Source organism: Pinus tabuliformis, chromosome Q (assembly GCF_031772625.1).
Source record: "Pinus tabuliformis cultivar Carrire ecotype Pingquan chromosome Q, CPIR1, whole genome shotgun sequence".
Taxonomy (NCBI): Eukaryota; Viridiplantae; Streptophyta; class Pinopsida; order Pinales; family Pinaceae; genus Pinus; species Pinus tabuliformis.
Window position 1 is genome coordinate 1,120,081,156 of NC_142296.1, and position 27,044 is coordinate 1,120,108,199.

The window sequence follows — 27,044 nt, forward strand, 5'->3', positions numbered from 1 at the left end:
GGGTGCCCTGAGCCATTCTTCAATTTGTTCCAATCTTCTTAGGAGCTGCCAGCTCGAAGCGATCTTTGCTGCTGAGGTGCCTGAGTGAATCCGAATAGCTGCCTCTATTAAGATTTGAGAATCCCCTTCTACCTCTAGAGGGAAAAAAATTTCTATTTCTGCTATGCAAATGCCCTTCCATAAGCCTTCAAGTTCGGCAGCGTTGTTGGAGTCTCTTCCAAGAGAACCATAATATATGTGCAGAGCAAAGCCTACAGTATCTCTAAAAATACCACCATAACCAGCCAGCCCAGGATTGCCCTTAGCAGCTCCGTCGAAGTTCAGTTTGTAAGAGTGGGTGGCAGGAGGAGACCAGAATTGGGGAGAATCAGTATGGATGGAGGGGTTGGGCTTGACTTGAGCTAAAAAAGTGAGGTCCAGGTTCCAATTTTTCAGAATGAGGCATTCTTGGGGTGAAGATGGCAAATCCGAGTCTTGCCAGTGTCTTAGAGCTAGAGTTTCTTGAAGGCTTTGTTTGAGAAGTAGCCACAGTGTGTCAAGGGGTGTACTAAGATTTTTAAAGATCCTATTATTTCTCTCCTTCCAGATGATCCAATAGACAAAGCCCGGTAAGGGGTTCCAGAGGGAATTGAGTAGAACACTTTGGAAAGGATGCCGAGGCCAGTTCCTGATGGTGTTTACAATATCTCTTACGTGTTTGCCTGTTCTTCTATCGCATTGTGTTGTTCTCTACCAAAGTTGAGCTACAAGTGGGCAGGTGTCTAAGAGATGCAAGATGGTCTCTGTGTGAAGATTGCAATTGGGACATCTGGAAGGCCCACTAAATCCTCACTTTTGTAGATTGTCCCAAGTGAGGATCCGCTGTTTACTAAGTAGCCAAAGAAAAGTAGAGACCTTAGGCCAGATGCTTGTTTGCTAAACCTGATCCCATAGCTGATCCTTTATTATCTACGAGGGATGATAAAGAAGTTAGTATGCTTCCTTGGTAGTGAACATACCTTTGGGTGTATATCCCCATCGCACTTTGTCCTTCTAATCAGAGAGTTTGATTTTCCTAAGGTTGAGCTCTTGATCGATCTCTTCATAAGTTTCCTCCTATCAGTTAGCCTTCCAGGTACAAGCTATTCTCCAAAGTTGAAAACCTTGAGGGGATTGCTGCTGCCAAAATTGATGGACATGGATTTGATCATTGTGCTGCATAGTAGCTTGCCACTTAGGTTTGTAGAAGAGAGAGGTGAGTTTGGCAAGTTGTTGCCAAGAGTCCTCCCAAAATCTTGTTGTGGTACCTGAATGGATTTCCCAGAAGCTGTGCGCTTGAATAAAGGCCCTATGTTGCTTGGCCACATTCCAAATCAATGAACCGGGAGTGGTTGCATTGATGCAGATGAGATCCTCCTGTGAACTGCCTGGAGCATATTTGGCCTGCCAGAGATGAGCCCTAGGAGTGTGCGGTTTGGAGATCCAGTTCCACCAGATGTGGGCGCCCATAGTGTTATTACTATGGAGGGGATCCCTTAGACCAAGCCCACCAGCTGACTTCGGAAGACAAACCTCAGTCCATTTGACCAGAGCCCATTTTCTGTCGATGCCTAAGGAACCTGAAAGAAAGTTTCTTTGAAGACTGTGAATTTTTTAAGGACCCACTTAGGGGCTACCAATATAGAAAATAAGTACAGAGCCATGGCTTGGAGAACGGATTTGATTAGGATAATCCTGCTAGCAATGTTGAGTGAGCGGTAGGTCCAAGAAGAGAGCCTGGTTTCTAAATTGTTAAGAAGGGATCTCCACGAAGCATGTTTGATAGCAGAGTCAAACAGGGGAGCTCCAAGATATTTTGAAGGAAGCACGATTTTCGAGAAGCCCAAAATCCTGGCTATATTTCTCTGAGTGAGAATGGGAGTATGGAAGAAGAAGAGCTGGGATTTGGAGGCATTGATGGTGGTGCCAGAAGCTTCTGAGAATAGATTGAGCAGGGACTTGAAGGTAGAGGCCTCTTGAACTGATGGATGGCCGAAAAGCATATTGTCATCGACAAACTGTTGGTGAGAGATGGGGGGTTGACCATGAAGAGAAATGCCCTTTAAGGAGTGTGAAGAGATAGCAGAATGAAGAAGGCAACTAAGTCCTTCGGCCATGAGAACAAAAAGGAACGGGGAGAGAGGGTCGCCTTAACGAATACCCCGGGAAGGACGAAAGGGCGAGGAAGGAGAACCATTAAGAAGTATGGAGAAACAGGGTGAGGAGATAAGATTCATAAGCCAACGTGTCCAAGTAGCACTGAAGCCAAATGCTAACAAAATTTGATTAATGTAGGTCCAGCTGAGTTTATCGAAAGCTTTAGAAAGATCTAACTTGAGAATCATACCTGGCATTTTTAGAATCTTGAGTGAATGGATCACTTCATGTGAGAGAATGGTACCATCCAGAATCTGTCACCCTTCTACATAGCCTGTCTGCTCTGGCGAAATGAGGAGGGGGAGAAGAGGTTTGAGCCTGTTCGCTAGGACTTTAGATATGAGTTTATAGATTACATTGCAGAGTGCGATGGGCCTATATTTATTAGGTGTATTGGAGTCCTCCACTATAGGAACTAGCGCTATGAAGGTCGTGTTAAGGGAAGGAAGGATCCAATGCATCGATCGCAATTCTTCCACTAGCTCCCAGACCTCTGTTTTGATATGCTCCCAGAAAGCATGAAAGAAATTGGCTGTGAAGCCATTGGGGCTAGGTGTTTTTCCATCCTTAAGTTGGGCCATAGCGTCCTCCACTTCCTGCATAGAGATAGGCTGGAGAAGCATATTGTTGTGGTCCACTGTGATGATTTTTGGAATATGTTGCGTGATAGATATAATAGCCTGATTTCTGCTACCCAGTGGCTCCCGAAGAATGTCTTGAAAGTACTCTTTGAATTCCTGTTCCACTTCTTCATGCACCTCCAGACGCTCCCCTAGTCGATTATTAATGAAGGCAATGTTATTGTGCATTGTCCTTTGAATAGTAGATCTGTGAAAAAATTTGGTATTTTTCTCCCCATCCTTAAGCCATATGATCCTGGATTTTTGATGCCACAGGGTCTCTTCTTGTTGCCTACTTGCTTCAATCTTGGTCAGGAGGGCCTTCACCTGTTGCTCATTGTCTTCCGTTCTTCCCTCAGAGATAATACACTGTGGCAATGTATTCATTTGCTGCTCCAGCACTTTCTGATGGTAAAAAATGTTACCAAACTAAGTGTGGTTCCATGATTTGAGAGCTTGTTTGAGGTGTTTTAACTTTTGTTGAAACTGGAACATCTTGGCTCCTTCAGGGGGGGTGAAGGATTTCCAGGCATTGTTAACTACTTCTTTGAAGTTACGATGTGAAAACAAAATGATTCAAAGCGAAACGGTCTATTACACCTAGAGCCCAGGTGCGACCACTGTAGCATTATGGGCTAGTGATCAGAGCCCACTTGAGGCATGATAGAGGCATGAAAGTCCCCACCCAGGTGAATGGCATTATCTGACATGAGGAATCGATCTAGCCTGGAGGCTATATGTTGTGGTCCCCTTCTTTTATTGGTCCATGTATACATACCATTAGAAGTCTATAGGTCTAATAACTGATTTCTGTGGATAAAGTCTTTGAAGCCAATGTTGTCTCCTTCCAGCCTCGATCTTCCTCCTGATGTTTCCTCCAAAGCTGTGATGATGTTGAAGTCACCGCCACAAATCTAAATCGGAAAGCTCTTGACAGAGTTGAGAGCTATGAGAGTGTCCAGCAGATCCAACTTTTTTTATAAATCTTGTGGGTAATACACATTGGAGAGATGACCATGGATATTGGTCCCGATTAGGTGGAAAGTTGTCTAAATAAAGAAGTGTGAGGAGTGAAAATCATGAAGGGAGAGAAATTGAGTTCCACATGATTGCTAGCCCTCCTAAAGCCCCTGAAGCATCCACTGAGACTGAACGACATCCAGACCAAGCTTTATTTAGGATCTTTTCCAGTGCAGTGCTATTGCATTTTGTTTCTTGTAGATACACTAATGAAGGCTTATCTTGCTGGATCATGTTTTTTAGCATTCTATGTTTTGCAGGGCTGTTAAGCCCTCTCACGTTCCATGAGATGAGCTTCATGAGGATCAGTGGGGAAGAGATTTGAAAAACTTGGTTAGCTTGGGAAATTCACCAGATTCCACCAGCATTTCTCTAATAATAATGGTCCTCTGTAGATCCATTTTATGCCCGCGTTTCTTCGTTTCTTTCAATATTTTTTTTCCATCCCAAGGATTGCCTGCTTGAATACCAAGACATTTGTTATGCTGTGCTCTGGCTAAAACTACTTCAAGGATTTCGATTTGCCGGGGGGGTGTAGCACTGAATTCTTTCTATCGACATGTTGTTTCCAGTCTGGGAATGTCCAGATCTCCGAGATCTACACTCTCTGGTTCCTCTTCCATGTGTATCGGTATATCTTGTACTTCCTTATTTATCTTTTAAGGGATACTGAGAGCTAGAGCTGCATCTATCTCCATGTTGGAAGTTTGAAGGGTTGTATCTTTATCTTTGTTATCAGAGGAAGTAGAGGCGGGGATGATGGTGAGATCGGAGGCTGAGAGTGGAGCTGAAGATTTTGGAAGTGGGGGGTGAGAAGTAGGAGGTGGATCTGAAGAAGAAGGGATCGAATGGTGATCCTCCAAGTTATTTTGAGAGGTCATGATTTCGAAGCTGTTCTGAGTTTTAGGTTTCTTGAGATTATCTGGGGCGACTGGAGATTTCTTGGCATGCTTTCTTTGACTTGTGACTTTTTTGAATCCCTCAGCATCTTTGCTAGTCTTAGTGACAGGGGTTTTGGACTGAAGATTCAGTGGGCAATCCCTTAAAAGGTGGCCATGTTCATGGCATTTCCTGCAACGAAATGGAACATGTTCGTAGTCTGATGTTTGAAACCATTCAAAATCATCATGAAATAGACTTACCGAGTCCATGAGTGCTTTAGCCAGATGCATGTGTACACAAATCCTGGCATAGGAGGTGTATCTACGGTGTTTAGTTTCCTCAGCGACTCTGATAAAAGCCCCCAGGCCATTGCCTATGTCCTTTAAGGTCTCCTCGTCCCAGTATTCCATGGGAAGAGTGTACATATGGATCCATATTGGAGCCCAGTTAAAATCTTCTTTGTCTTGATTGAATCTCTCTATCCATTCACGGAGGTAGAGGCGTCCAGAGTTGAAGAAGTACGGGCCTCCCTCAAAGATATGAGTTCTGTCCTCCAGACAATTGAAAATAGCAGTGAAGAACCCTTTGGGACCAAGCTGCAGGGTAACTTGTCCTTTAGGTTTCCATTTGGAAGCAATCCATCCTTGCAAGGCCTTTTTAGTAGGCCAGAGTCCTAAGAACTTGCCAATGAGTGTATGATCCCTCATAAATTGGATTTGGCCATTGATTCGGTGACTAGGGAGATCGATTTTGGTTCTTTCTGAAGTCTTGGGGATGCATGTAGCAGAGGACGCCTTTGGTCGTGACGTCGAGGCATTCTGGTCTATGCCTTTGTCTTTAGCGGCCGCGGAGCCTGCGCCTGAGTTGCCAGCGATGTCAATGGCGGGATCGATATCATGGGTGGCCAGTGGGTTGGAGCAGGGACTAGCATTAATGTCTGCGCTTGTAGAGTTGTCAGAAGAGGAACTGATGGGGGGAGGAGGGGTTGTGCCCATCCCTCCAGAGGGCGGATTCATGGAGAAAGAGTCAACAGAGAAGTACGGTGTGCATAGAGGATTAGGGCATTAGGGTATACATATATATATATATATATATATATATATATATATATATATATATATATGTTCTGTGGGAGTTTATTCATAAATTATGGCATAAAATATTTGAAACAAACATTATGTTATTGTAAGTTTTTTTTTTTTTTTTTTCTGGGTAAAGGCTACTTCTATATTAAGAAAGAAAAATATTTACATAAATTACATCATCCAAGGGGGACGAGGCCACCCTCTAACAAAGACACCTGAGACAACTGAAACAGACTTTCAGACCACTGAGCTGGCATTACAAAAATGTCCAAATGAGTTTCTTGGTTCCCATATGGTTTCGGATAGCAAAAAATAGACATTTTAAGCTTACTGACTCTGACTTTTAACAAACTGCCTCTATAGGGCTTATAACAGAAACTGAACAAAGGGAAAGTTTAACCAACACAGACATGAACAAGTGAGCAAAAACCTTGAGAAACACCTCCGAACAGGTTCAGGTAAGGTGACTGGGCGATACAGGTGGCTGCCTCTGCTCCGGACTTGGCGGATCAAGCCAAATGACCGACTCCTCATCATCCTGCTACTGGCCCTCCGAACCCGGATGAACCGAATCATGTCCTTCAATTCTATTCTGATCTCGGTTCCGCAGAGGCAAGATCTCCTGCACAGAAACATCACAGAGTGCGTTGTCCTGTTCCGGAGCCGGCTGAGGCGGGTCTACTTGATCTGCGGCTGCCAACGGATGGGGCATACGATATACTCTGCCCTGCATATCCCCCATAAGAATTTCGCTGCCCTGGAGGCTAGCAGAAGCAGAGGAAGACCATGAGGGGCTGACCGAGGGCGCTTCAGAGAGATACACAGAAAAATTAACGATTACGTCCGGCTGAAGGATCCTTCGAGGAATTCGGAAGCGAAAAGTCTGGTAAAAGTCCGGCAAGAACAGGAATTCCTCCTCTGAACTAGATGACGAGGGGGGTCTGGCCGCTATGGGAGCTATGGGATGCGGCGCCTCCTCATCCCTCTCAATGCGCACCCCAGAACGACCGCCTCGACGAGGCACTCCTCTCCGACGCATGACAGTATCCAAATGGAGCGTCTGGAGCCTTTGCTCCGTTTCTTTGATTAACTCTTGCAGCACAGTATCCTGCCCATCGCGCGCATCAAACGACATTCTCTGAGCCTTGGAGGTCTGGGCAATGTGGTTAAATAACCAGGCCCCCTCCAATACCATATTCCTCGTACCAAAATCCATAACTCTCGAACTCCTCGAGACCAGAGCAGACTCGTTCGGCTTCAATGCAGTAGCTACCATGCTCTGCCTCTCCTTACCATCGTTTGCCCTCAGCATTAAATAAAAACTGGTTGTCATCACTGTCTTGTACCTGCGATCCTCCTCGGCCTTGTCAACAGGTGTTGAGGCTCGGGATGGCCTTAATGGCATGTCAATACACCCGCATCCGGGTGCGTTTTCTCCATTTGAGCTATATCCTGAGAGATTATCTCTCTTAGCTGAATCTTTTGTTCTCTGGAAGGTAAGCATTCTAATGTTCCTTCGAAGTGATTGCTTATTGCCTCCACTCCAAAGTTGGCAAGTAGATCCGCCAGCCTATTCCCTTCTCTTCTAGTGTGCTTAAACGTTATGGCCTGGTTCTGAGAGAGCCAGTGATTCAGTGACTCTAACCTGTGAGCCATCCTCCAGCTGCTACTGACTTTGTGGACTGGTGATCCATTTTGAAGTTTTGTAGCTATTCTTATCAGGATCTGCGAGTCTCCTTCAATGATGAGGGGGAAGAGTTTATTCCTGTGAGCAAGAATAAGGCCTCTCCAGAGCCCTTCCAGTTCCGCTGAATTATTAGTGTCCCAGCCTATTGATCCCATGAATATAGCAATGGGATTACCAGCATGATCTCTGAACGCTCCTCCGTAGCCTGCTTGTCCTGGGTTTCCCTTAGAAGCTCCATCGAAGTTTAGTTTAACCATGTTGAAAGTAGGAGGGGTCCATATTCTTGATTCCTGATTGAGGCTAAGAGGTCTACTGTTGTTGATTGAATGGAAGTTTATCCTCATTTGCCAGTTGTCCCAGACCGCTTTTTCATTTGGTAGGGAGGGAAGATCTTCAGGATACCAATTTTTGAGAGAAAGGGTTTCCATTAAATTTTGATGAAAATTGTTCCACAGTTTGTCTGGCGGCATTGATTTGTCCTTGAAGATTCTCCTATTTCGTTCTTTCCAGATATTCCACATCAAAAGCCCTGGAATGAGTTGCCATAATGCTGTGAGAAGAGAGCTTTGGTAAGGTGTTTGGCCGCCTTTGTTGATGGTTCCTTTGAGATCGTTCTGTTCTCTTCGTTCATTTTGGCAGCGAAATGCAGTTTTTTCCCACAGGATTTTGCTTACAGAACAGTTCTGCATGAGATGGAGAGCTGTCTCTTCCTCCTGTCTACACATGTGACATATGGACGGCCCTGCAAAACTTCTTTTTCTTAAGTTATCCCATGTTAAGATTCTGTTGTGACAGAGTAACCAAAGAAAAGTTGAGACTTTTGGCCAGTTTGTTTTATGCCAGACTTTTTCCCAAAGGCTACTTTTATTAATTTGATTTTGGATGATGATATGGTATGCTTCTTTGGTGGAAAAAGTGCCTCTTTCTCCATAGCCCCATCGTAGTATGTCCGCTTCCTCTGAAATTTTTATTGGCCTCTTTTGTAATTCATCTTCTAGGTGTTGCTGAGCCGGTTCCGAACTGTGAGATAGGAGCTGGTTGGCTTCTTTCCATTTACGATGATTCTGTCCAGTGTCCTCTGCCCAGAAATCTCTTACTTTTGCTTGTTGTCTTATCTCCCTTTCCTCATTGAAGAATTCCTGAAGAATATCTTTCATTTTTGGCATCTGCTGCCAGGAGTCGTTCCAGAAACGAGCTGATCTTCCGTTCTTGATCTCCCAGAAGCAGTGATCTTGAATGAGAGCTCTGTGTTGGATGGCTGCATTCCAGATTGCCGATCCAGCACTTGTTTCAGTCATTCGAAGTCTTTCTTCCACTGGTAAATTGCTAGCATATTTGGCTGTCCAGAGGGAAGCCCAAGGGGTGCTGGGGAAGGCTAGCCATCTCCACCAAATTTTAGCTCCCATTGCTTTATTACTGTGTTCTGGATCTCTGAGTCCTATGCCACCTGTATTTTTGGGAAGGCAAACTTTCTCCCATTTAATTAGCGCCCATTTTCTGTTTTGTCCAGAGCCTCCCCACAGAAATCTTCTTTGGAGGTTCTTGATTTCTTTGAGGACCCATTTGGGAGCAGCAAGAATGGAGAAAAGATAAAGCGGCATGGAATTGAGGACAGCTTTGATGAGAACTATTCTACTTGCCATATTCAGCGAACGATGAGTCCAAAGGAGAAGACGAGCTTCTAATTTTTCTAAAAGCATTTTCCAGGATGAGTGCTTGAGAGCTGAGCTCATGAGAGGGGCTCCTAAGTATTTGGAAGGCAAGGATGCTGAAGTGAAACCAAGAATGCGTTCAACAGCTCTTTGAGTGGTGACAGGGGTGTTGAAAAAGAAAATCTGAGATTTGACTCGGTTTATAAGAGCACCAGAAGCTTCAGAGAAAGTGTTTAGAATGGATTTGACGTTACGGGCTTCTTGGACTGAAGGGTGGCCAAATAACATATTGTCATCTACGAATTGCTGGTGGGTGTGGGTCGGGGAATTGTGAAAAGAGAGCCCTTTTAGTTTTCCATCTAACTTGGCAGCAGAGATACTTCTACCCAGACCTTCAGCCATGATAATGAAAAGAAAGGGAGATAAAGGATCTCCCTGCCTTATGCCTCTTGTAGGTTTAAAAGTAGCTGAGGGGGAACCATTAATTAGCACAGAGAAAAAAGCTGATGAAATTAGACTGAAAATCCATCTTACCCAAGCATGAGCAAAACCAAAAGCTATTAGAATTTTTTGGATATAGATCCAGCTAAGACTGTCAAACGCTTTTGAAAGGTCTAGCTTGAGGAGCATACCTGGCTTTTTGGTCAGCTTTAGGGAGTGAATTAATTCATGAGTAAGAATAATTCCATCCGTGATTTGACGCCCTTCAACATAACCTGATTGCTCAGGCGAGATGATGAGAGGGAGGACCTTCTTGAGCCTGGTGGCAATAACTTTAGAAACTATCTTGTATATCATGTTACAAAGGGCGATAGGTCTATATTTGTCCGGTGTACTGGCGTCCTCTCCTTTAGGCACAAGGGCAATAAAAGTAGCATTTAGAGCCGGGTACATCCATCTGAGCTCTCTTGACTCTTCGACAACCTGCCATACTTCGCTTTTGATCAAGTCCCAGAATTTGTGAAAGAAATTTGCAGTAAATCCGTCCGGCCCTGGCGCTTTCCCTTCCTTCATGTGCTGCACGGCCTCTTCCACTTCCTGTAGACTGATAGGTTTGATTAAAAGACTGTTGTGCTCTTCCGTTATGACTTTGGGAATGTTTTGGACAATTTGCTGGATTGCAGGTATTCTGTCAACATCAGGCTCCTGGTGGGCGTTTTTAAAGTAATTTGTAAATTCTTTTTCTATGCCTTCATGAGTTTCTATCTTCTCGCCCTGCGCATTATGAACATGAGTGATTTGGTTTGTCATTCTTCGCTGGACAGTTGATTTATGAAAAAATTTCGTGTTCCTCTCCCCACTTTTCAGCCAACGAATTCTGGACTTCTGTTGCCAGAGAATCTCCTCCTGCCTGGCTCTTTCTAATAATTTGGATTCGATGTCTTGTTCTTTCTTGGACAGGTCCTCTGTTCGCTCGCCATTAATAAGGGCTTGCTGTACCTTTTTCATTTCAGCATTAAGTCGAGCCTGATCATCAAAGATATTGCCAAAAACCTTGTGATTCCATTGTTTGATGGCCTGTTTGAGGTTTTTAAGTTTCTGTTGAAATCTGGCCATTCTTGAGCCCTCCATTACATTATAAGAAGTCCAGGTTGTTCTGATGAATTGGTCGAATTCTGGGTGGGCTAACCAAAATTCCTCAAAGCGGAATGGGCGTTTAAGATTGTTACCTGGCCGATTCCATTGTAGTTCTATGGGCCAGTGATCGGATCCTGAGCAGGGGATGATAGAGGCTGTGAATTCTCCACCAACACTGGTAGCATTATCAGAAATAAGGAATCGATCCAGGCGGGAGGCAATATGTTGCGTTCCGGATCTTTTGTTTGTCCAAGTAGTTATGCCATTTCTAGTAGGGATATCCATCAGCCAATTGCTGTTGATGAAGTTTTTTAGAAGGCCGTCATCGCTGCTCGTGTTGAGTCTTCCTCCCCTTTTCTCATCCATGCTAGCGATCATGTTATAGTCTCCTCCAGATATCCACAGGGGAAGAGTTCTGTTTCTGTTGAGATCTGAAAGAGAGTTGAGGAGAATGCTTTTTTGGGCTGTGTCCTGAGGAAAATACACGTTTGTTAGCAATCCATGTGTATTTGTTCCTGAGAGGTGGAAAGTGGCCTGTATGAAGTTCTTGTTAGCTAGAATATTGCTGAGATTGATGATCCGGGCGTCCCAGAGAATTGCTAGGCCGCCCGAGGCACCCTGAGCATCGACTGCAGTGACTAGTCCGCCTGGCCATGCCGCTGTAGCTATTTTTTCTAATACTGTGGAGCTACACTTCGTCTCCTGTAGGAAGAGGATACTGGGTTTTTCTTGTTTCAACATATTTTTTAAGATTTTTCTTTTCCTAGGGCCATTTAACCCTCTGATGTTCCACGAGATGAGCTTCATTGAGAAGGGTGGGGGGATGTGTTGTAGTACTTAGATAGCTTGGCATATTGCCCTGACTCAACCAGTATTTCTCCTATCTTGATTGTTCTCTCTAGGGTTGTTTTCCTTCCTCTTTTCTTATTGTCCTTGGTGATAAATTTTCCATCCCATGGACTGCCAATCTGGACCCCCAGAGAGTATTTTTTCTGAGCTCTGCCTAGTACTTCTACTAAGTTGTCCAGCTGCTGTTCTGGTATCTTTTCAAACTCCTTCGTGCGGCATGCCTCTTCCAACCCTGGTATATCCAGTTCCCCTATATCCAGGGGTACCGGATCTTCCTCCATGATCTGGGGCTGTTGAAGTGTGTCGTCTGTAGCATTTAGGGCCTTTCCACTTTGCTTAGGGAACTCCATATCCATTTTTTCCCCTTGTTTTGACATTGTATTGCTTGGATCTGTCCTGTTATCAGAGTGTGTTCCTTTTTGTTCCCCTTGTTTTGACGTTTCACCTTGTTGCTGCTGTGGAGCTACATCTTCGTTGTTCTGGTCCTTTTCTGAGTCCTCCTGATCAGTGTTGTTTAGTGGGGCGTACCTGTTGCTTGTGTTTGCCTTGTTGTTCGTATTTGCCTTGGGGGTATTGGAGTTTTTTTTATTTCCTCTTCGCCTGTTGACCACTTTGGTGAATCCATCCGTGGAAGGAGTATTGGATATCTTATTTAGAGGGCAGTCTCTGTATAAATGTCCAATGTCATGACATTTCCTACATCTGAATGGCACCTGCTCATAATCTATGACTTGAATCCATTCGGTATCTTCATGAAAAAAGCTTACCGTGTCTGGCAAGGGTTGCTTTAGATCCATGTAAACACAGATCCGAGCGTATGAGGTGTGTAGGCAGAGTCTTGTTTCCTCTGCTATTCTTACAAATTCTCCTATAGAGTTACCTATTTCCTTTAGTGAGTTTTCTTCCCAGTATTCCAAAGGCAAGGAGTAAAGCCTTATCCACACTGGCGAATAGCTCAGATCTATTTTGTCTGGGTTGAATCTTTCTACCCAGCCTGTAAGAAATAGGCCTGCTGAGTTAAAAAAGTAAGGGCCGCCTTCAAGGATCCTGGTACGATCTTCCAGGCAAGTAAAGTCGGCTGTGAAGAAGCCCTTTGCTCCTAAATGCAGGGTTATCTCTCCTTTTGGACGCCAAACCGCATTGATCCAGGCTCTGAGAGCCCGCTCTGTTGGCCAGATCCCTATGAACTTTCCTATCAATGCATGATCACGCATGTATTGTATTCGAGCATTGATTCTCTCACTTGGAAAGAAAACCTTTGGTCTATTAGCAGCTACAGGTTTGCAAGTTGAGGAACTTACTGTTTTCCTGTTTTCTACCTCAGATTCCTTATGGTATCGCTGCTGGTCGTTGTCCAGGTTGCCTCCGCCATCGTCATTCTGGTAGTCCGTTCCTGCTGCTCGCCGTGCGTTGTCACTCGGTGAAGGGGGAGGCTCAGAGCCCTCCCCCTGGCTGGGCATCATCGTGTCCGTCCGAATGCTGCCGTGCGTCTGCGTTCTGCCGCCCTGCGGCTGCCCTTGGTGCAGTGTTTGGCAGACTTGCCGCCTGCAAAGCCTGTCAAAACCCTAGAGCCTCGCTTGCTGTTCCGCTCGCCATCTCTCCTCGACTTGGAAAATCTTATTGTAAGTTTTTAGATATATGTTGTGCGCTAGTTTTTTTAATAATATTAAAAATTAAATATTTAATTTTCAAAATTAAATATTTAAGTTTCAAAATTAAATATTTAATTTTCAAAATTAAATATTTAATTTTCAAAATTAAATATTGTAGGTTTCTAGATATATGTTGTGTACTGATTTTTTAATAATATTAAAAATTAAGAAAATTAAATATTAATAGTTAATAAAAATGTCAAAATGATATACAACACTATGAAAATTTACAAATATATATATTTTACCTCTCTCCATTTAAACCTCCGACCCGGGATTCATTGAGGTAATCCAGGGCCTTGAGGTCGAGGGCATCGCATGTGTCTCTAAGCTGTTATGAACGTTCCTTGAAGGAAGCTGTCTTCAGCGTTCCTTAAAAAGAGAGACGTTCCGCTGAAGGAATCACAATTTGCAAAATCGTTATCAGTTGTGTCATTCGAGCCGTCAGTACAATGACTAAACTCCTCATTCTGATTGACTTTTTAGTCACCTGCAACCCTTGAATACATTCACCGCCCCACCTCTTTAAGTGTTTTAAGTCTTTCCATAGTCCATCAATAAATTAAATTTTTGAAAATTACTTTTTATGGTCCAATTAATTAAATCTTTGAATTGTTTTTAATAATATTAAAAAATACATATTTAATTTTTAATATTAAATATTATCTCTAACAAAAAAAATATTAAACATTATCTTTAACAAAAAAATTTGGATTGCTACTGTACTACTTTGACGAGGACCAGTAAAAACATATTGTACATTGAATGGCTCGTATAAAAAATGTAATGTAAAGTTTAATGTGTTCAATATGTTTCTTCCAGCTTAAGAATCCTGAAAATTTACGAGTCTAACATTTTGATTATTTAAAATGAATATTGGTATGATTAGCCGGCTGGGGCGGATGGCTTTCGCTCCCCCAGCCGAGTTCCAACCCTGCGGAGGTCTTCCTTCGGCAATTGTGACGGCTCGACCGTATTCTTCTTGGCTTCGGTTTAATCTGCGGGCTTCGGCCGTATTGTATTCTGGCTTCGGCCATATTGTAATCATGAAGGCTATGGCTATATGGATTTCTGAAGAAAAATAAAGTTTAATTATAGATTTTACAAAATAAAAATGAAAATGTTAGATTGATGTATAATATTAAAGTTTAGTAGGGTTGGAGTATGTTTTAAAATTGTTTTTGTTTAGCTAGCTTATTTTTAAGGACGTAAGGAAAATGGTGCAAGACCCAGAGGAATTTGGTTACTATTGAAAACTTGAAAACCTGTCCCCCTAAAGACTACCAGTTTGTTATTTCAGTTGGAATAATTTTTCTTTGAATAAAAATAATGACAATTGAGTTATGGTTGTACTCACTACTAATTTGATGATTAAATTATGATAAATTTTCCCAGCTTAAAAAAACACTAAAAATTACCAATATTAAAGTGGGTATATATATACTACCTCTCTTGCTTTAAACCTCTGGATTCAGCGGAATAATCCTTCTGTGCAGCAATTCTGAAACTGTCTTGAAAAAATGTCGTAGTTGAGGTTGAGGACATCGCATGTGTCTCTAAGCTGTCTTGAAAAAATGTTGTAGTTACTTAAAAAGAGACGTTCAAGAAAAATTAATCACAATTTGCGTCATTCGAACCGTCATGATTCCTCGAGTACAATGACTAATCTCCTGATACGGATTGACTTCTTCGTCACCTGAAACCCTTGAACGCAACCGACGAGTACATTCTTCCCCGCCGCCTATGTAAGCCCATCCAGCCCATCCATATAAATCTAACGACAACATAGGCAGAAAAACCCTGTTTCTCAGGAAGATAGAAAGCTGATAATGGGACGCAAGGTCTGCTGTGGCGATCACAAAGAAAACAGGAGAGGACCCTGGACGGCCGAAGAGGACCAGAAGCTCATCAATTACATTCAACGCCATGGTCCTTCCAATTGGCGCACCCTTCCCAAACTTGCAGGTATTTTCTCTTTTGTACTCTATTATTGCTGAACCCTTTTAATTAGCAATTTTTCGAGTGCTACCGACGACCTGACGAGAGATGATTTGTGTGTTGGGGCACTGCAGGATTATCACGATGTGGAAAAAGCTGTAGGCTGAGATGGACCAACTACTTGCGACCTGACATCAAGCGTGGAACCCTAACCGTTCACGAGGACCTCACCGTTATTCGTCTGCATGCAATCCTCGGAAACAAGTAATATCTTAATCTTCTATTGCCTGGCCTCTCATGAGATCTTTTTTCATGGCACTATTTTAAGGAGTTAATGGTTTATAAGGCTAACAATTGAAACACGGTATAAAATGGACAATAAGCGATATTCGTATAAACAGTTTTTTCCCTATTTTTCAGAGGTCGATTGAAAGCGTGCTGACAAACACTTTAAATAACATAAACTTGATATGTATGCAATACAAAATAACATAAACTTGGAAAATTGATACAAACTGTTTAATCATGTAAGGAATAATATTTATGTTTCACCACCAAAGAAGTGGAGATGTACAAAACATAACTGTATTGGTTTGGAACAATGGCATGGCATTTTATAATTGGATGGTGAGACTTTGACATTTTACAATTCTGCACTTCAGTTATCTTATTATTGTGTACATCGTAAGTTAGGGTGAAGGTGGATATTGTGCATTTCGTTGGATTACGAAGTGAAGGTAATTTGAGTAATTGTTATTAATTTTCGAGTGGGAAATTTTCATGCGATGAATTTGTTCTAATTGTATTTTTGAAGAATAAATTTAGTTTAGTATTTTTCAGTAAAAAATAGTGTTTAAAAATATATACATAAGATTGTTCTGTGAAAATTAATTCATAATCATTTGATGGGTCTACAAAATTTGAGCTTGAAGTGTAATCGAAAAGAAAGAATTTGGAAGTTTCTGTCCAAATTAACTCATAACTATTTGATGGTATACCAAATTTGAATTTGAGGTGTAATTAATAGGAATTTGGCAAATATCACACGAAACTGAACTGAAATAGGTATGTGACATATTCCTATTAATTTTTGAAAGTTAAATGATATAACTTGTATAAGTCAAAGTTGAACTAATAGTGGTCAATAGGAAAATCAATTGTTCTAATTGTGCCTTGGCAGAAATACATAAATTGATATTTGAAATGAAGAAATTAATTGTCTACTTAGTCTCAAGGACTTGCATAAATTATAGTGGGTAGAGTTCGGATTGAGATAAAGAAGTTCCCCCAACAGTGGAAAGCAGCAAATTTGAAATAGTATTAGTAGCTCCTAATCAAAAAGACTTTTGGTGAAAGGTAGAAAAAATAAAGGATAAAAAGGGAAACTAATTGATTATTAACACATTTTGCCCCGAAAATTTCATGTGATTTTTATTTTTAATTTTTTTTCCTTTTTGTGCATTGGCCGAAAGGTTGATTTCATTGAATTGTAATTTTGTTCCTTGGTTTTCAAGTTGAATAAAATTACGAATTTTCTTTGGGAAAAAAACTAATAAGTTTACAAATTTATATTTTTACTCTTATTAAAATGTTGAAGAACACATAAATAATAGAACATAGTAGCTCATTTTGTTTGCAAAGACTTGTGTGAATTATGGTGGATGGTAACTAATGGTAAATATATTTGGGTGATTTTCTTACAAAACATAATAAAAAAATCACTCCAAAAAATGTAAAATCATGGCATGAATATTACAAATGTGGCATTGTATTTTATGAAGGCTGCAATAAGATTTACAAATGTGGCATTGTATTTTATGAAGGCTGCAATAAGATTTTTAGTTATGACTTAATCAAATTTATGAAAAAATAAATTAACAATTTTAAAAAATAAATATTTATTTTTCAAAATTAAAAATTATAACTTTCAACTTATGATCATGAATGCCTATTTCTATAAGAATAATACATTTATATACATTAGAGAAAATTTCAGCCTAAAAGTACCAATGAAATTTTCATGTAATTTCTATGTCATAATATGTAAACCAATCAAAGCCCTTTAAATTTAAAAAGAGGTACATGTAAATATTTTGGATGGAAAAAAAGAAAAACTATTGTTTTAGTTGTATTTTTTTATCTTATCTCCTTATAAGTTTACTCAAATTTCAAGTGTAGACACTCGTTGGATGCACAATCAAATTTTTCATCCAACAAGTACCCCTTATGCATACTTTTGAGAAGAACCACATTGATAAAAAATGAAGATACATTAAAAAAAGTGTGTTGAGTACGCTTTTTCAATGTATCTTCAATTTTAATCAATGTGAGTCTTTTCAAAGGTATGCATAATGGGTATTCGCAGGATGTGGAATTTAATTTTGCATCCAACAATTGTTTACACTTGAAATTTGAGTAAACCTATAAGGATATAAGCCAAAAATACAATTAAAAAAAATAGTTTTCTTATTTTCCCTCCAAAATTCACGACTCTTATTTTAGTATTTTAACTATTATTTTATTATTTTTCTTTACCAAGTCACTTTTAGGCTGAAATTTCTTCTAATGTATATCTTCACCACATGTTCCAAGTAATGACTAAAGTATGAATAATTATTTGTAAAAATGTATATCTATAAGTATGTAGCTGTTGGAAATACTAGGGGGGGTGAATCAGTATTTCTTAGCAATTAACACTTTATTAATATTTTTTAGAATGTTAGTAATATTTAGTTATTATTAGTGTTCTTCAAATAATCATAAACATTAATCAACATTAAATAACACCATACAAAAATCCAGAAAGATAAAGACAGTAGACACAATATTTTTAGGTCGAAAATCCCCTCTCGATAAAAAACCACCAAACACTTCTAAGTAATTGTCTTCTGCTCCTCCTTAAAATAAAATTAATTACATCAATTTTTAAGCCACAACTAAACAATGCTCCAACGCCCTAATTCACTAGAAAACATGTAGGACGTCATTAAACCCTAATAACTTATTGCATCCAGAAGGATGCCCTAATGCCTTGTAATTCATGCTAAAATCTGACGAGTGCCCTATAGGAATTTACAAGGTAAGTTCCTTAGACAGAAAACCAAAGAACACCGCTCATGAATAGATCACAGATCAATACACCAATATTCTTGACGTGGTTAAAACTCTCAAAGAGGGAAACAATCTACAGCTTGAGCCAACAAGGCCACTTCAGGTAATTTATTAATAAAAGAATGAAAATTTTCATAAGCTTCTCTCATGAACGGTTACCCTACAAATGACCCTCCACGCTCTTTAAATAGAGATCATGGACTAATCGAGTGTTAAGCCACGGATCAAGTGTAGGTAATACCGAGGAGAGAATGAACCGTCAGATTGTAAGTTACAAATGTACATAGTAAAGAAACACACTTTACCTAACTCTACACTAGACCAAGTTATACTTAACTATTTCCTATGTGTTGAAATATCCTAACATCCCCCCTTAAGAACAACTTGGGATAGGATTGAAGGATGTACAAATATGATACAATAGGAGAAGGAAGGAGGCGTTAGAGCCTATCCCCCCTTAGTGAAAACTTCCTGAACTCCAATCGTAAATTGAAGTTTAGTAAACTTCGCCTCTGTGAGAGCCTTTGTAAAGATGTCTACAACTTGATCAACAATTGAACAGTATTGCACTTCAAGAACATGGTCAGGAATGAGCTTTACGATGAAGTGTATGTGTAGTTCAATGTGTTTTCTGCACTGATGTTGGACTGGATATTTGCATAGTTTAATGGCACTTTGATTATCACACCAAAGTGTAGTTGGATGCTGCTGCTAAAAGCCAAACTCTGACAGGATCTGACGAAGCCACATGGCTTCCTTACTAGCTTCTACAGTGCCACGATACTCTTCTTCTGCTGAAGAAAGCGAAATGACACTTTGTTTCTTGCAAGCCCATGGAATAGGTCTAGAACCAAGAGTGAAGACATAACCTACAGTAGACTTCCGATCATCAGGGTCACCAACCCAATCAGAATCAGTGAAACCAACCAATAGAGGAGATGCTTTTGCACTGCAATGAATCCCAAACTAAACTTTACCTCGAACATAATGAAGTATTCTTTTAGCTGCTTTCCAATGACTTTCATGTGGGTTTTACATAAACCGAGCCATAAGGCCAACAACAAAGGAAAGGTCAGGACGGGTATGGGTCAGATACAAAAGTTTTCCTACAAGATGATGGTATAAAGTACCATCAACTTCAGGGGAAGTACAAGTGACTGAAAGTTTGCTTCCAGACTGAAAGGGAGAAGGGAATGGCTTACAATATTCCATGTGAAAGTGGCGTAGAAGATCACAAGCCTACTTGGACTGGGAAAGGTAAATACCTTACTTGGATTGCAAGACTTGAAGACCAAGAAAATAATGCAAGTGTCCTAAGTTTGTCATTTCAAACTTCTTTCTAGGGTTGGACTTCACATGGTTTACAAGGTTGGGATCACTACCAGTAAGAATAATATCATCAACTTAAAGAACAAGAATGATAAGAGACTTACCCACTTTCTTGGTGTAGACAGTATTGTCAGAATGACACCTAGAAAAACCAGTATCTAAAAGAAATCTATCCATTTTGGCATACCAAGCTCGAGGGGCTTGCTTGAGACCATAAAGGGATTTCTTAAGCTGGCATACAAGGCAAGAGTCTGTTTGTATATAGCGAGGAGGTTGTTCCATATAGATTTCTTCATGCAAGTCCCCATGCAAGAAGGCAGATTTAGCATCCATTTGATGGACTTCCCATTTGAAAGAGGTAGCAAAGGAAAGAACAAGGTGGATAGAGTTCATTTTGGAAATAAGGGAGAAGGTTCTAGTATAGTGAATACCTTCAACTTGTGAAAAGACTTTTGCAACAAGATGAGCTTTTTGTTTATCAAATTTTCCATCTGGTCCAAACTTGGTTCTGTAAACCCATTTGCATCTAATAAGTTTTCATCCCTTTTAAAGAGGAACAGGATCCCATGTATCATTTTCCAATAATGAACGATATTCTTCATTCATAGCTATGTCCCAATCTGGATGGCCTGAAGCTTCTGCAAAGGTGTAACGATATTCTTCATTCATAGCTATGTCCCAATCTGGATGGCCTGAGGCTTCTGCAAAGGTGTCAGGATCATAATTCGCTGAAGCTTGAGCTAGTAAAGAAGATTCTCTATCAAACTGAGAATGTGTACATCATTGATCTGTAGGATCACTTGCAAGTGCGCCTGCTGCATCCCAAGTAACACAGACCCATTTTGGAAGCTGAGGAGCTAAAGGAGAATCGTGAGAAGGTTGGGGAGGATTTTCATCCTCGTTGTCATCATCTGAAGAAGAAATATTTTCAGAAGTAGAAGGGACAGAGAGAGGTGGCACATCTGCCAAACTAGGCTCGTAGGCTGATATATTTTAAGCAAACTTTACATCTCTTCTAATGATAGAATTTTTGGATTTAAGTGGAATAAGTCTATCTCCTTTGACATCTTCAGAATATCCAACAAAATACATTTTTCACTCTTAAGTTCTAGAGATTTATGTTTCTCATTTGGAACATGGGCCCATGCTTCACTTCAAAAAATACGAAAGTAACTTACATCAGGTTTAATTGAGCTCCATGCTTCTTCTGGAGTGATATTCTTTAAAACCTTAGTAGGACTGCGATTTACTATGTAATTTGCACAATTAATTACTTCTGCCCAAAAATTAAGACTAAGTCCTTTAGATTGAAGCATACAATTAGCCATTTCCTTTAAGGTGTGATTCTTCCTTTCAGCTACAACATTTTGTTGTGGAGTATATGGAATAGTATGTTGCATTTGAATTCCATGCTCAGTGCAAAAGGTGATGAATTTTTTGTTAACATATTCTCTGCCATTATCAGATCTTAGCTTAAGAATTAGATGTCCAGATTGTTTTTCAACAAAGGCCTTAAAGGCCAAGAACATGTTAAATACTTCAGTCTACCCAAGTGCATCTGGAGAAATCATCAATGAAAGTTAAGAAGTACTTGTAGCCAGAGAATGGAATAATTGGAAGTGGACCACATAAATCACAATGCATAAGCTGTAAAGGGGCTGAGGCGTGCCAAAAGGCATGTTTTTCAAAACTATCTCGATGATGTTTTCCGAGTACACATCCGGAACAAACACCATCTCTGCAAGATACCATAGGAAGACCTGTCACCATATTTTCTTTGCATAGATTTTGAAGGGAGCGATAGTTTAAGTGACCAAATCTCTCATGCCAAAGTTTTCTCACTTCATCATTATGAGCAACAAATACCGAGGGATGTGTTGATGACCCAAAGTTGCTAAACTTATACAACCTTGTAAAATCATCAGCAATGCGAGTAGCTAAAATTTGTCTAGGATCTCTTAGGTCCTTAATTACAACATCGTGAGGTGAAAATTCAACGATTTTACCTTCACCTGAATGAGTTATCTGATATATAGATAGAAGGTTGCAAGATAAGGTTGGAACACATAATACAACATTAAATTGACCATTGTCTAGATGAATAGTTTTAGTCCCTACAACACTAAGAGATCTATCATCACCAACATATATATTTTTGGTGTTACAATCATTTAAAGAAGAAAACATGGCTTTGTTTTTAGCCATGTGATAAGAAGCTCCAGAATCAATGAGGCACTCATGAGAATGAGAAGAAGAATATACATTAAATGCATAACCAGACCGAGATGCTTCACAACCACATGCAGAAAGTGTTATTCTTGAAGATGAAGTTGAAGTTGAAGAATGATCCAAATGGATGTTATGCTTCTTCATTGCTACTTCCAAGGCTTCCATCTTCTTAAAGTATTTTGATTCTAAGTGGCCATGTTGATTACAAAATTTGCAATGTCTATCAGTCTTCTTCCCTTTGTTTTTATCTGCCTTATCATTATGTTGAATTGATTTTTCATTCTGAGACTGAAATTGCTTAGGACCCCTGTTTGGTTTAGGACCATTCTTTTTAGAATGCTGCTTCTTAGGATTCTTTGAATTTGGTTGTTGTTGGGTGACCAAGGCTTTCTTATAAGAGTTTCCAATATTAAGAAGACCAAGATGTACAAGTTTTTCTTGTTCTCTTATCAAAGAATCACAAAACACATCAAAAGAGGGGCACTTGTAGTCTTGTCCTTGAGAAATGAAGGCTTTTATAGTAGAATGGAAGGTGGAAACAAACACAGAGTAGGCTAGTCCCAACTTAGTAAGAATGGAATAGATAAGCTACCATCTTCTTTCTTAACCTTTACACCTTCCAAGAGAAGTCTAAGGGACTTGATATTGGAAAAAAAAAAAATCAATGGAGGAAAAATTTTTGGGGTCCAACGTAAGCAATTCATTTTCAAGTTGATGGGCTCTAATTTCATTTTTAATTCCAAAAACTTTAGTGAGTTATTTCATTGCTTCATTAGCGGTATCAAGTTCAACGATATGGAATCTAAGGTCTGGAGAAATAAACATCCCTATAAACCCACGTGCTTGATCTTGCCTATTTTCCCATTTGGTTGCCTTATCTTCATCTTTAGGTTTAGTATCTTGGCCTGAGGCTATTCTGTAAAGACCTTTACTTCTAAGTAAATCCACAATGTAGGACTACCATTGGAAGTAGTTGGTGCTGTCAATAATAACTTAGCATTGAATTTCCATTTTAACAGAAAATAAATCTATAGATGGTGAAATTAAGTGTTCCAATGGAAAGATCTCGAAAAATTAGGCAGATTAAAAAAAACGACTCTAAAATCAGCTCCGAATGAAGAAGTTATGGCTTTTTGAAGAAGAGTTGTTGAAGATGCCGACAAAGTGTGTGAATGTGTGGAAATGAATGATAATTTTATATTTAAAAAAAAACCCCCCCTTTCGAAACTTAATATAAGTAGTTCACTTTAAAAAAATATTTTATGTCACCCAGTTTTATAAATAAGTGAAAGTCATTTTTACAATGGTACTTTATGAGCTACTCACTAAATTGTAACTGAAATAAAAAATAAAGAGGCTTTAGAATTATAAGTGAATCACCTTTTATAATGGGTGAGAACACTTTTATATAAAGTAACTTTAAAACATAAGTTACATGTGTTTTTTGAAAAAGTAACTCAACGAAACAAAAGATTTGAACTCAAGACTTCTATTCTCATAAAGTAACTTTGGACCAAGTGAGCTAGTTTAAAATGTTAGTAATTTTTGGAAAATAGGAAGGGGGTTCATTTTAGTCACTGAAGATTTAGAGTGCGTGCTTACTTGAAAAAAATATTTTTGCCTACAAAACAAAAAACCACACAACCCAACACAGACATACAAAAAAACCCAAACCTTATGGCTTGAAGTTAGCTTTTGCCATAAACTAAATATTTTCTTCAATGTTTTTGATTTTCCGAGATCACACTAAGGCACGACGGAAAAGAGCATACACATGAGAAAAATCCTTCCTTTTCTGTTTCTGATTTGCCTAGATTGCATAGAGTCGTGAGGTAAAGATCATACACAGAAATGAAAGGTATAGATCTGGTAATAAAAACCAGATAGATAAATAAACCGAAATAAATAGAGAGATAAATAGCTAAAACTACAAATAAAGACTGTATACCTCCAGATCTTAAAAATGACGTAGCTATGGCTACCGGAAACCTTTTTGCATGAAATGAAAGGGGTTCCTCACTGGAACATATGCTCCTAACACAATAGAGTAGTCCTATCGACTCGAAAGCAGTAAGAAACAATAGATCTAGGAAACGACAGTCAGATGGAGTTGTATCGGCTTCCGATTTGAATCACCAATGGATATGGCCCTCAAATAGCTCTGATACCATGTAGGAATTTACATGGTAAGTTCCTAAGACAGAAAACCAAAGGACACCACTCACGAATAGATCAGAGACCAATACACCAATATTTTTGACGTGGTTAAAACCCTCAAAGAGGGAAATAGTCCATGGCCTGAGCCAACACAACCACTTCAGGAAATTTATTAATAAAAGAATGAAAATTTACATAAGCTTCCCTCATGAATGGTTACCCTACAAATGACCCTCCATGCTCTCTAAATAGAGATCATGGACCAATCGGGTGTTAAGCCACGAATCAAGTGTCGGTAATATCGAGGAGAGAATGAGCAGTCAGATAACTTCATGTCTAGAACATATTGTGACCATTGGATTGTAACTTACAAATTTACATACTAAAGAAACACACTTTACCTAACTCTACATTAGACCAAGTTATACTTAACTATTTCCTATGTGTCAAAATATCCTAACATGCCCCAACACTCTGTTTACAAGTCGTTTTCATAAGGATGCTTCGTCATCCTGTAGTTTATCAACCCCAACTAAAAGGATGCCACTGCTTGTTGCAGGCTACAACCTACCCTAGCACCACCCTGCCACACTGAAGTGTTCTTAGGCCACAACCTGAAGGTGACTCTAATCACATGTCTTACACCACCTTGCCACCCTGAGGAGCCGACAGACCATGTTTCACAATTCTCAGACTGGATCCCCTATGCTCTTAATCAATATAAGAAGGTTGTAATCAATATGTATACCATGTCAAGTTTTGCTACCCAAAACTACTCAACTCACCATTGCCAAGTCAACCCACTGAAAAATCACTTCATATCGCTGAACACTTCTCATCACTAATCATTGTACATCACTGATAATTGTACATCTACGTTGTTTCTCAAGTTGACCATGTCATATCCACTGTCACTGCACTTCTCGTGAATGAGTAATTGTCAAGAGCTCATAAGTAGACTATCACATCATTAAACTACACACCTTGTAATGTGTTGAATCCAAATGTATGATAATGGAATATACTAACATGCCACAGGTCATCCCTATGACCTACTACACTACAAGCATATGTTACTACATTGTTGAGCACTACTCACAATCCACTATCTATCGTTACAACAAGTTCATGTGCCCTCAGAAACCTCTAACCTTGTGAGTTCACAATCAAGTTATCCTAGGTTATCATAGTCATTGTCAACTCAAGGTTCTACTAGTCAAACTCAAAAGGTCAACATGTGTGGTATGACTATTTTATCATCTCTCACTAAGTCAAACTCAATGCAAAATGTCATTATACATGTTATGACTTAGTGTGTCAAGGTCAAATCACTCTTAGGATGCCAAAGTCAAGATGATTATTGTCTTGTATGTGAGATATCAAATCTACTCATAATGATTCAAAGTCAAGACAAACTTTCATGTTATATAAGAGATGTTAATTCTGCTATCAATGAGTTAAATTCAAGACAACTTGTCATGCTACATAAGAGATGGAAGTTATGTTATTAATGAATCAGAGTGAATAGTCAGGTTCCACATACTAAACCAATTGTCACTCACCAAGGAAATTAGGTCAAGGAAATTGTTATGTCCACTTCAAGTGTACTTAAAATCAACAATCATAAGTCACTCTAATTACCATGAGATATCAAATCACATCAATGAAAAATTATTCAGACTTTTCATATACCATTCTAATAGAAAATCATAGGTCAAATAATTGTCTAACTTTCATGTTTCATAAGATGTCAAACCATTCTTAATAATTCAAGATCACGGTACTCTAAGCACACAATATTATTCATTTTTATCCAAGTGTATGATTGTGTCAATGCACACTTGTCACTATCTCATAGGTCACTATTTATTTTCAAGTTTCTTTGTCATATCAACAATATCTTTGTCATATATGAGTCAATTTATAGGAGGAGTCACTACAACACATAGTCTTCTTTAAAAAAATTACAAAGATACATCACTAGAATGTTAATCAAACCATTATTTCATTAGGTCAAGTCAAATTGATGACAAGTCATCAATTCTAATCAAGCATGTTGTCAAGGCACTTCATAAACACTCCCCAAAAAAAAATCGCTATCCAAATACCTACTTCAAAACACTTCCAAAAACCTTCACTATCCTTCAAGGACTCCTCATTGTCCTAAGAGAAAGACTTATTGGCCTTGTGAGGGCTATAGTAGCCCTTAGCTGCACTAAAAAGGAAGTTGTAGGGACTCAGGAGAATGCCCTAACCACAAACTTAACCATGCCCAACAAATCATCAAACAATAAACACTAAGAATTACCTTGAAGGGAAAGTGGAGGAAGGAATTTTGAGTCCAATCAACAAATATTTCTCTACCCTAACTACCTTAGGAAGACTGAACAATAGATTGCGTGAGAGATCCTTCACTAGCCGAAAATTTCAAAGATATGCATGAGGAATTTGGTTGAGATTTGTTATGTCTTTGAGGATTGATTTTGTATGTTTTTATACTGCTAAGGAGGGATTTTAAAGTCAGACATTGGAGGAGTCTTTAGTCTTAAGTAATTTCTTAAAATGTTAATTTATTTAATAAGTGTTATGAAGAGGTTTTCTTATGCCCTAAGGACAATGTGTGCTACCTTTTATGATGTATAGAATAGGCTTGTAAAATTATAAATTAGTAGGGGCCTTATAGATATTATTAATAATATCAATTTATTCAATTAACTTTATTATTATTATTATTTTATAAGATGTTTTCCTTAAGCTCTACTAAAATTTGAAGTCAATGATTAGATTAATGCATATGGTTCTATTTGGTTGTGAAGTAAATGATTGGTTTATTGCATTTGGTTCTTCAAGTTATTTAACTTATACATAATGACATTGCGAGGAGAATCATTGTCATATATTGAAAATTGTATGTGAATAAGGTGTCATGTCATTTCCCCTGGGGTTTTAGCCCAGACACTGAGGTCATCAACTTCAAACTCAATTTTCTCTCAAACCAGGAGAGCTTATGTGGCATTCCACATACCACTAGAAATATCTCAATGACGATAATCCAATGAAATTGATCTCCAAGCAAAAAT

At 39.3% G+C, this 27,044-nt stretch overlaps 2 protein-coding genes across 2 annotated transcripts; both read right to left on the minus strand.

Moving 5' to 3' along the window:
• Positions 1-1,589: 1,589 nt before the first annotated feature.
• On the minus strand, positions 1,590-2,135 carry LOC149223451 (uncharacterized). Its single transcript, XM_089387911.1, has one exon. The coding sequence runs from the start codon at positions 2,133-2,135 to the stop codon at positions 1,590-1,592; it is 546 nt and encodes a 181-aa protein (XP_089244037.1).
• A 5,042-nt stretch (positions 2,136-7,177) lies between these two features.
• LOC149223452 (uncharacterized) lies at positions 7,178-14,987 on the minus strand. Its single transcript, XM_089387912.1, has 4 exons — positions 14,897-14,987; positions 14,091-14,271; positions 11,710-13,093; positions 7,178-11,401 (listed from the first exon to the last, which is right to left on the minus strand). Exons 1-4 carry the CDS (start codon positions 14,985-14,987, stop codon positions 7,178-7,180), a joined length of 5,880 nt encoding a protein of 1,959 aa, XP_089244038.1.
• Between the last annotated feature and the right edge of the window lie 12,057 nt (positions 14,988-27,044).